The sequence below is a fragment of the Rosa chinensis genome, chromosome 2 (assembly GCF_002994745.2).
Source record: "Rosa chinensis cultivar Old Blush chromosome 2, RchiOBHm-V2, whole genome shotgun sequence".
Lineage (NCBI taxonomy): Eukaryota > Viridiplantae > Streptophyta > Magnoliopsida > Rosales > Rosaceae > Rosa > Rosa chinensis.
In genome coordinates, this window is record NC_037089.1 from 63720361 (window position 1) to 63730195 (window position 9835).

General features: G+C 38.5%; 1 protein-coding gene across 1 annotated transcript; it reads right to left on the bottom strand.

Moving 5' to 3' along the window:
• Positions 1-758: 758 nt before the first annotated feature.
• Positions 759-5165, bottom strand: LOC112186516 (linoleate 13S-lipoxygenase 3-1, chloroplastic). Its single transcript, XM_024324967.2, has 8 exons — positions 4614-5165; positions 4238-4518; positions 3611-3848; positions 3169-3498; positions 2657-2850; positions 2188-2489; positions 1814-2077; positions 759-1698 (listed from the first exon to the last, which is right to left on the bottom strand). The coding sequence occupies exons 1-8, from the start codon at positions 4990-4992 to the stop codon at positions 942-944; spliced, it is 2745 nt and encodes a 914-aa protein (XP_024180735.1). The 5' UTR covers positions 4993-5165; the 3' UTR covers positions 759-941.
• Positions 5166-9835: the final 4670 nt, after the last annotated feature.

A 9835-nucleotide genomic window follows, 5' to 3' on the forward strand; every position in this document is an offset into this window, starting at 1 on the left:
TCGATTTCAACCTTGGATAGTGGTGCGATGTTAGAGGCACGTCAGGGGAGGCCTTACCGAGGGGGAAGAACAGTGCGACGGTGGTGGTAGGTGTGCAGAGGCAACTGTGGGTCTGGGTTATGGGCCGCAGCCTTCTCCTTGCAGTCTTGATTTTTGTTTAGGCTTGGACCAAACTTTTGGGCTCTTGCTTGTTGGTTTTTTCTTTTCAGTGTTGCTTTTATTTTCTAGTAGTTGTTGGCTTTATGCCATTAATAAGTCACTATCAATTTTTGGTAGGACGAGGTAGGTTTTGTCCCGATCCGCTCACCTGGAGTGCCATGTCTGGTCTAGGACGGTGGCGAGTTCCTTGCATTGTCAAATGGTCGCAGCCTTTTAGTGGCAGGATGAAATTCAATGTTACCGAATTTATTTTTCGGTGGCAACATAGTGGGAAAGTTGATATTATTGTATTATGGCTCCGCGTGAGCGTTATCTTTCCGGTATGTCGCCAAAATTGTAAAGCAAATAGAGTAGCCAATGATGCACTCTTTGCTAATTGGTGCGTGTTAGAATACACAGGACTAGTAGGGAATCCTGATATTATTTCGGGATTTTCTCTCAAATCTTATTGTCATACGGGGTTTAGGCACCAGGTCCCCCATTGTATTCTATGATTTCATCAATAGTTATGGCTTAAGGGCAGCTGATTTGGCCCCACCTAAAAAAAAAAAAACTAATGTATATTCAAGTTTCGAATGACAAAAAATAGACAGAAAATGTAGAGAAAATGGTTGATTACAATTTCTAAAAGATTAATTATGATTGGCCAGTAAACATATACATCCCCTAGATACCCACGTAGAACACTTCATAATCTAATTACAAAATAAAGTGAAATGGTCGGTCTCAATGCCATTCTCAAATAATAAAGTAAATCATCAATATGAACCCAATGTTTTAGCTCAAATTGACACACTATTAGGCACACCACGACATGTAATCCCAGGTTCCGAACTCGGTGCTAGTAATTCATAAGGCAAAACTCCAGCTCCACACCTATGCTTAAGGGTTGGATCGCTATTCCTTCTATCAATCTCTTTCTCTATGTCCCTAATCTCAGCCGAGAACTTGTAGAACGCCTCAACCACATCAGCATCGCCGGACCAAGTCGAGGGCTGTTGCCTCTCCCCAAGGTACTCTTCATCTGGTGAATGTGTTGACAATGTGTCCACAACAGCCATGTATTTGGTGGCCTGAAGAACACTAGGCAATGCTGATAGAAAGTACTTTTGTGGGTCTGCTAAGAAGTTAGCATATTCCGGGTCAGTCTCTTCAGGGATTAATCTTCTCATCAATGGTGGGCGATTCGGGACATACCCACCATAGGGGTATTGTGCAAAATTAAGTGCAGCATGTTGAGCTGAGGCTAGCCAAATTAGGGTGCTGAGGATTGAAACAAGGTCACCTGGTGTTGAGAGTGAAGGCCACCATGTTTCGTTGCTAAGATCAGCATGGCCTACATTGATGGACTCTGAGTACCAATCTTGTAACTCCCTGTCACTTCGGATTAGGCTCGAATCTGGGTAATAATGCTGAACATAGGTTCGGACAAAGTTTTCAATTGCTCCCCAGATTAGTAGTCCATCACTGCCATATGGGTAATCTTCAAGCACAAGTTTCACACCATGGGGTTGTGTTGGGTCAGGCACTGCCATTCCCCTGCATTACACAATTGTGAATCTAAGATCAGACAAAGAACATGGAATATACAGTCTCATGTGTTACGTTGTCAAATTATTAATCTGAGTTAATGTTAATTTTTGTAGTTACATACCGGCGGATGAGATCTGCTGGAAGGCTTTGGGTGTCAAAGCGCCAATCTTTATAGGCAGCAGCACTGATTTCCATGGCATAGCGGCCGGGAGTGAAGCACGACTCAATGACTCCATCCGCGTTGATTAAGCTTTGTCGGGCCAATGCATTGATTTCAAGGGTATATCTCATATGAGGATCCAAAAGCTTGTAAATTGGGTGCATTGCACTCAACTGTCTGTGTGCTGCCAATATGAATGGCTCCAGGGTAGCATGGGTACGTAACCTACAACCAAGGCCATATTCAATTAGCATACAAAAATATGTAACTGAAGATTATACAATTTAAGGTGTCGTATGTTATTACAATTGCGACTTTGAGCCAAGTGTACGTACCAATGATGCACAAGTTGGTGGACACCGGCGTCGTTGGAACAGACGTGAGCCTTGGCGAGTCGCCACAACCAAGTGGTCGTGGCATCAACCGGAGGAGTCAAAACACGCTTAGCCCTTGAACTTGGTCCAGCATGTGGGAGGCTAAGCTCAATGGCAACTGGCTTGAGAGATCCATTGGGTGTCGAGAAAAAAATGGTGCGAGTCGCATAGGACTTGCGCCCATCCAAGGCATTAATGCGATCAAGAAATGGAAGGTAAACGTCATGGTAGTCCACTATGTACAGCTTGTTCTCATCCAGTGCCTACAAAACAAAACAATAAGAAAACACAAAATTAGACTAGCGTAAATTAGAACTTGAAAATTAATATTATACTCCTGAAATAAGAATGACAAACTAAAAGTGAGAATAACATTGCTTAGTAAAAGGTAAAAGGATTTTTAAGAAGTAAAGGATATAACGGGCAGTACCTGTTGAACAGTCATGCCATAGAGATGAGGTAAAATGTGTTCTTCTTTGAGTGCAGATTCTACCGGACCATAAACCTCAGGATCAAGTTTGCTCACTGGTGGGAAAGATTCAAGTCTCTCAATACTCAATGGGTTAACCCCTGCCACTGCTTGGCGGGCAAATTCGTCATCTCGCAGCCAACTGAACTTGTCCTCTGCACATTGGAATTATATCTTAGTTAAATAAAGAACTATACCACTAATCATGCTTTAATTAATTAATTTTTTTCAGGCTTAATATATTCCCACAAAAAATTGCGCACCAACAATTTTATACGTTTATTTCTTTGATGGTTGAGAAAATATGACAGATTAATAGTGTGGCCATAATAAAGGCACCTCCATTTTAGTCTATGTACTCAAACTTTTTGCACTCTAAAATGGAGTGCGCGAGGCTAAAATTTGGAGCATAAGTCATTTTTGCTGCAGTTATTTTATGTAAACATGATTAAGACCATATTGATGAAACTCACTGCTAAGAATTTGAGGGATGTCGTATTTGAGAATTCCTTGGTTGTAGTCTTGGAATTTGCTGACCATTTTTGGCAATGGGAGTTTCTTTAGGATTTCTTCTTGTAACCCCAGTTTGAGAAGGACGCCTTCGCTGTAGAGGCTGTCAATGTCGGCAAAGCCACGGAAATCTTTGTCAGATTTGAAGCTTGACATTAAGGAAGGGATCAAATTGTGGAGCACTCCCTTCAGCCTCCCAAAAGAAAATGTGTCCATTTTTGACTCCTCAAACTGTTCGTCTCTGGGTACATACATTGGTAGTGGCTTCTCAACCCTGCTCTCGGTTAACATATCTGTAACGCAACACATCAAGTTTTAAATACGCGCAAGTAACATGTTACATGTTGCTAGTTCAAAATTTAAACAGTCTGTAACATAATATTTTATATGGTATAGAACACATACCAGTATCAGTTGGAAGACGGCCGGTGCGGCATCTTCTAGGATATGGAATTTTTTTACCACCAAGAGTAGGTCTAGTAAGGTCAATTCCCTTATCAGGGTTCCCCAGGTCATTATACAAAGCATAGTCATAGATCCTATCAGATAATTTTCTGACTCCATTTCCATCACCCCTAAGATTCTTCAGCTCTTTCTGTCTCAATTCCTTAAGCCCCTCTGGAGTCTGGTTTGGTAAATATGGCTGCTCAAATAAAAAGTAACCACAACAAACACCAAAGGTCAATACTTTTCTCAAAGCTTTTATGCTGCCAAAAAAAGTTGTTAACAAGTATAAAGAGGTAGCTGGTAGGCTTAACTATGGTGGACCATATTCTAAAACAAAAATTGACCAGGCCATTAAGGAGCAGACAGAAACTATGGAAGAAGAGGAAGGTAGAGAGACAACAACATGAACCAATAAAATTGTCTAACCGCCAGGTAGGCTGCTAAGCTCATGAACCATTCAACTTTCTATGACGTAGAGACTTACTTAATATATTGAACTTAACTAGTCACTGGCAGATATTCAATGGCTTAAATTATAGGATGTTTGACTTTCCAGATCATGACCAAAAATGCAAGCTAATCTACCTTGTTGCAGAAGACAATTCTCTTTTCTGGGTGATCTCTCTTGGCTTGCATCCAAGAATTACAAGGGAAATGCAATGGACCGCAGTTGAAACCTTCGATGGTTATTGTCTCCAAAAAGAACTCTGTTTGATGCTTATTAGTAACTGTGATTGCTCCTGGTACTCCAAAATTGGAGTCCACCTCAAACTCAGCTGTGTAATTCACCCTCTCTGCTTTCAGATTTGATTTCTTTGACCAGTCCTTCAAAACGCCTTCACTGCTTTTCTTGGCTGCTTTTGTTCCTAAAAGAAAAAAGATTATTCCAAAATTAGTACAAAATGGATTCTAAATATTGGGTATCATAAAACAAAGTACCCAGAAGAGGAAGGTTGCTTACTTGGGTCAATCTCAGTGCTGACAAGCTCCAAAGCAACATTTCTGCCAATTTTGTCAGTTAAAGCATCTAACTGTTTGGCAATGGCCTCTTTGAAATCCTCTTTGATCTTGTTCCTAACTGTCACCACAGCTCTCACCTTGAACTTCACAGGCTTCTCTGCTGCAGAGAAAACAGGCACAATTTTGACCAAATCTTCACTAATAGCAGCCACAGCCCCCTTCTTAGCCTTCCTCAAATGCACCAGATTATCCCTCCTCATCCTAGAAGGATTCACCAAACTGGGTCTGATCAAAAACTTGTTTTGGTTCAAAAATGGAGATGACAAAGAAGACTTGTACTCCATCATAGAACAACCCATGATCTCTTTAGCCAGAGCCATCTTCTTAATCAGTTCCTTCTCTTAAACAAACTAGCAGAGACTCACTTTGAACTAATCAAACTCTCCTCAGAGAGTGAGCCTTTTGCTTTTTGGTAAGAGAGATTAAGAAATGGGGTAGTAGTTAAAGAAGTGGAAGATGAAGAATATGCAAAAGAGAGTCTGATGTGCTGGTCTGTTTCACTCTTGGCTATATTTATAGAGATAGTGGGATGACGACTAAAAAGGTGGGTATTATGGAATTTAGATCTCACCGGCCAACACGTTTTTTTGAAAAATTTTGCTTGTGAAAAACACCTTGGGTATTTTTACTTTTTGGGAAGCATTATTTTTTTTTCATTTGGGAGAGAAAGACTGAAAGAGAGAGTTCAAAGAGGAACTGGGTCCGAGTCAAACACGAGTTTCCCGGTTCCGAGTAAGAACGCGGTGTGAGGAAGCTGGAGAGAAACCAAGATATATTGGAGTTGAACGGACGAGTGTCTCCTTGTCTTGTGCGGAAATGGCAACTGTATCCCCGTGCATTGAAAAGTTGCATGCATGTCATTCTCGTAAAAGGTAGCCGACGGTCTACGGTCAATTTGACAAAATCGGATGTCCCTGAAATGGTTTTTGAACCGGTTTCCTGAAAATCAACCAACAATAAATATGCAATTCAAGAGAAGTTTGTTTTTGAAAGTTAAGTATATTATGTGTGGCATTTTATGTCATATAAACGTTTTTTTTTTTTTTTTAAAGAGTGAGCATATGAGAAGTTCATTAGTTAATGCAAAAAGAATCTAAGATACCAGGTAGAAAAGTATAATTTTTTTTCTTCTATCTTTCGGCATGTAAGTATTATTTTCTCTAAAGGTGGTCGTTTAAAGTATTTGAAAAAAAAATATCATAGTGTTTTTTAAGTGTATAATTTGTAAATCAAACGAAATAAAATATAGATTTTACTTTATTAATATATTTGTCAAATTTTCCACATTTCACATATCTACCGAAAAGTAGTGGAGTAAAAGTGAGACTTTAAGGTAAATGTGGTCTGAGTGTAGTGCAAAAAAATAGAATATGAACAGTTGAATTATTCAATTAATATGATGGGATGGAATTTGCCAACAAGATTTGCCAGTAGGATATGGATGGACCACATGTGCACCCAGCCAAGTCAACTTATTTTTTTTTTTTGGGTGGAATATCGCTTATCATCAAAATATTGAACACAGAGTATCTTAGAATTCTGATGGGGATCTTTGGTAATTGGTGTCTGCCTCCTATTATGTTTAAATGCAGCTAGGTTGAACATGGTGATGGATTTAGAGTATAGACGTACAGCTACCCTAACTAGCTACTCCGAAATTGTTTAGCTCAAAAACCAGCATCATTCACTGAAATTCTACATCTTAAGAGTATATTTAGCAGACTCTATTTTAGAGAGCATGTTTAACTTTTTATATATTTTAGTAGCTACACCAGACTCCTAAGAGCATTTTTAGCAGACTCTCTATTTTGACTCTTTAGCTATTTTGGAGAGCATGTTTAGCTTTTTCTATATTTTAGTAGCTGCACCTAGGGGTGGGCATTTTGTACAGAAAATGCGGTTACCGACCCGAACCGTATAAAAGCGGTTCGGTTGCGGTTTCGGATCATAAACCGCCCGATTTAAACCGACCCACACCGAATTTATTTTAATTACATTTTATTTATTTTTTTATTTCTTTATTGATGAAAATGTTGGTGTTCAATATATAAGAAATCCATTTTTGATTAGGTTTTCAGTTTGTAATAAGTTGCTATGTTTGATTGATCATTGATATGTGTGTGTGTGTGTAATAAGTTGCTATGGTCTTTCTGCAAGTTGCTTGATATTTGGGTGATATTTGCCGATTTGTGTGGACTCTACATGCATTCAAAATTTATTTATGCCTTATTGAAATTGTTAGGGACAAATAAACTTGATTTTGGTCCTCTCTTTCTAGTTGAAATTAATAAATCGCTCCAAACCAAAATCGAACCGCACCGCACCGAAAAATGGTGTAACTGAAATAATCAGTTCAACCCTTTTGTAATGCGGTTGCAGTTTGATATATAGGCCAACAAAAAAAAGCGGTTTGGTTGCGGTTTGGGCCTCAAATCGAACCAAACCGAACCGAACCGCACCGCACCCACCCCTAGCTGCACCAGACTCCTAAGTGTCTCTCTATTATAACTTTTAGTTATCTCGCTCCTAAATATAGAGAGCGAGATGAGACTCTCTATAATTTAAAACATTCATTTTTAGTTATTTTATGTAATTTATAAATACATTTAAACTATTTAATCTTTATTTAAAAATTCATATAAATTCAAAACTAGCTCAAATAGAGAGCATTGATGCAGACATATTTCTAAAGTGGCTAGCTAAAATGATTTTTAGCTATTTTGGCTAAAATTTGACTCAAAAATGACTAGCATTGCTAAAGATGCTCTAAGTGGTTCTCCATTATAACTTTTAGCTATCTCGCTCCTAAATATAGAGAGCGAGATGAGGCTCTCTATAATTTATAACATTTCTTTTGAGTTATTTTATGTAATTTTTAAATACATTTAAACTATTCAACTTTCCTTTAAAAAATAATATAAATTCAAAACTCATTATAATAGAGAGCACTGATGCAGAAGTATTTCTAAAGTGGCTAGCCAAAATGACTTTTTAGCTAATTTAGCTAAAATTTAACTCAAAAATAGCTAGTATTGCTAAAAATGCTCTTAGAAAAGATACTGGTGGAAGCTACATTTTATTTTGTAGCAAATTAAAAAGTTATATTTCATTCATCTGTATACTTACAGATTAAAATTCATGTTTGAGTTATGAAAGGCAATGAAGGCACTCAAAGATATCAAGTTTCTATCAAGTCATGCTTTAGTGAATTAATGCATTTTGTTTTTATCATTTGGAGCAACAATTAAAAGATAATTAAGTACGAAGTGAGACGCGCACAAAAAAGATTTTTAAGATATTGTTTTCTTAAAAAAGGAAAGCAATGACAATTGAGCAAGTAAAACAATTCAGTATGCATGATTTTAATCAAGAAAGAAAAATTAATAACAACTAAGGTTCTGTATTTGATTAATCAAGCTCATGAAAGAAAATAGCAAAGCCTAGTTTGTGGGAAAGTGCCATAATTCAAATCGAAGTATATACTTTCAATAAACTGTGTTTGTTTTGTGCGCATATTTGTTAGCAAATATTACATCAAGTTTTGGACAGTACTAGTGATCCTTACTTTCAATGATGCACTAATGTGATTAAGAAAGTAATTAGTCCTAGCTAGCCAGTCTGTTTCGTTACCCATTAATTAGAGACAGACATGGACGTATTAGAATTTCGTTGCCACTAAAATTGAGTAGATCGATAATTCATCGGTGGGGGCATCTCGATCATATAGTGGATTGCGTAGTTGCCTTTTGTGATGGAAAACCAAAAGAATATTGGCAAATTTATAGCGTGCTAAAATTCTAGTATTCTGTATTATCATGAAGTAATTGATTATTAGTTTGGCGATTAAGCTGACTGCAAAGCTCACAAGCCGCCAGTTAGGCAGTCCTGCCATCAAATTCACAGCATGAACTTTCCACTCTACTGCCAGCAGTGCTCATAAGTCATAACGACACTTACTCATATATATGTGTGTGTGTGACTATCAATACAAATTAATCATGCGGCCTTTATGAGAACTTGGGTAACCTTGCATCCAACTTTTTAATTAGAACTTGGGTAAATTCCTTCTATGGTATGAGGTATGGCCAATTAGACAATTTGATATTTAGTCTTTAAAAGAGGACAATTTGATACCTGAACTCAGGCTATGTTCGACATTTTGGTAATTCTATTAATTTTTATTGGCAAATTTATAGCGTGCTAAAATTCTAGTATTTTGTATCATCATGAAGTAATTGATTATTAGTTTGGCGATTAAGCTGACTGCAAAGCTCACAAGTCGCCAGTTAGCCAGTCCTGCCATCAAATTCACAGCATGAACTTTCCACTCTACTGCTAGCAGTGCTCATAAGTCATAACGACACTTACTCATATACGTGTGTGTGTGTGTGTGTGTGTGTGTGTGTGTGTGTGTGTGTGTGACTATCAATACAAATTAATCATGCGGCCTTTATGAGAATGAAAAAAGACGTATAACCTTGCATCCAACTTTTTAATTAGAACTTGGGTAAATTCCTTCTATGGTATGAGGTATGGCCAATTAGACAATTTGATATTTAGTCTTTAAAAGAGGACGCAGGCTATGTTCAACATTTTGGTACTTCTATTAATTTTTCTGTTAAGGGTCCTTGACCCAAAACATCAAAATTATCTCACTTACCCCAGTAACAGATTTTTATTCTCAACTACACAATTTGACAACAAATGATCATTTTTCCCTCAACTCAATTAAGAAATTGCAGCCACTGCCAATCTCTCTCTATCCCATCCCTTCGCCGGAGCCTGCCTTCTCTCTCTCTCTCTCTCCCTCCCCCCAACACAATACCAGTGGATTTCCACTGCGACGGCATTTTCGGGCGCTGATCCAGAGGCGTAGGTAGAGGATTCATGGTGTTTCCCAGCGCTGATCCATCAGAAAGCAACAGTGTTGTTCACATCGTCGTTTCTTCGACTACTGTAGCCGAGCCGATCTGAATCGTCGTCTCCCTCCACTCTCTCTCTCCTGCACGAAGCCTCACTCTCTCTCACTCTCTTACAAATTCTGACGATCCAACAAACATCTTGATCTCCATCTCGCCGGTCTCCTCACAACATCAACCGAGGGCCTACAACTGCTGACGGGTCTACAACCGAGGGCCTGCAACCGGCTACGGGTCTACAACT

What these genes read in the sequence shown, in the direction of transcription:
- LOC112186516 (XM_024324967.2), bottom strand. Translation starts at nt 4,992, where the DNA reads ATGGCTCTGGCTAAAGAGATCATGGGTTGTTCTATGATGGAGTACAAG. An exon ending in CAGCACTGAGATTGACCCAA is followed by an intron (nt 4,519 to 4,613) that starts GTAAGCAACCTT and finishes TTTTTCTTTTAG; the next exon opens with GAACAAAAGCAGCCAAGAAA. An exon ending in CCGTCTTCCAACTGATACTG is followed by an intron (nt 3,499 to 3,610) that starts GTATGTGTTCTA and finishes GTTGCGTTACAG; the next exon opens with ATATGTTAACCGAGAGCAGG.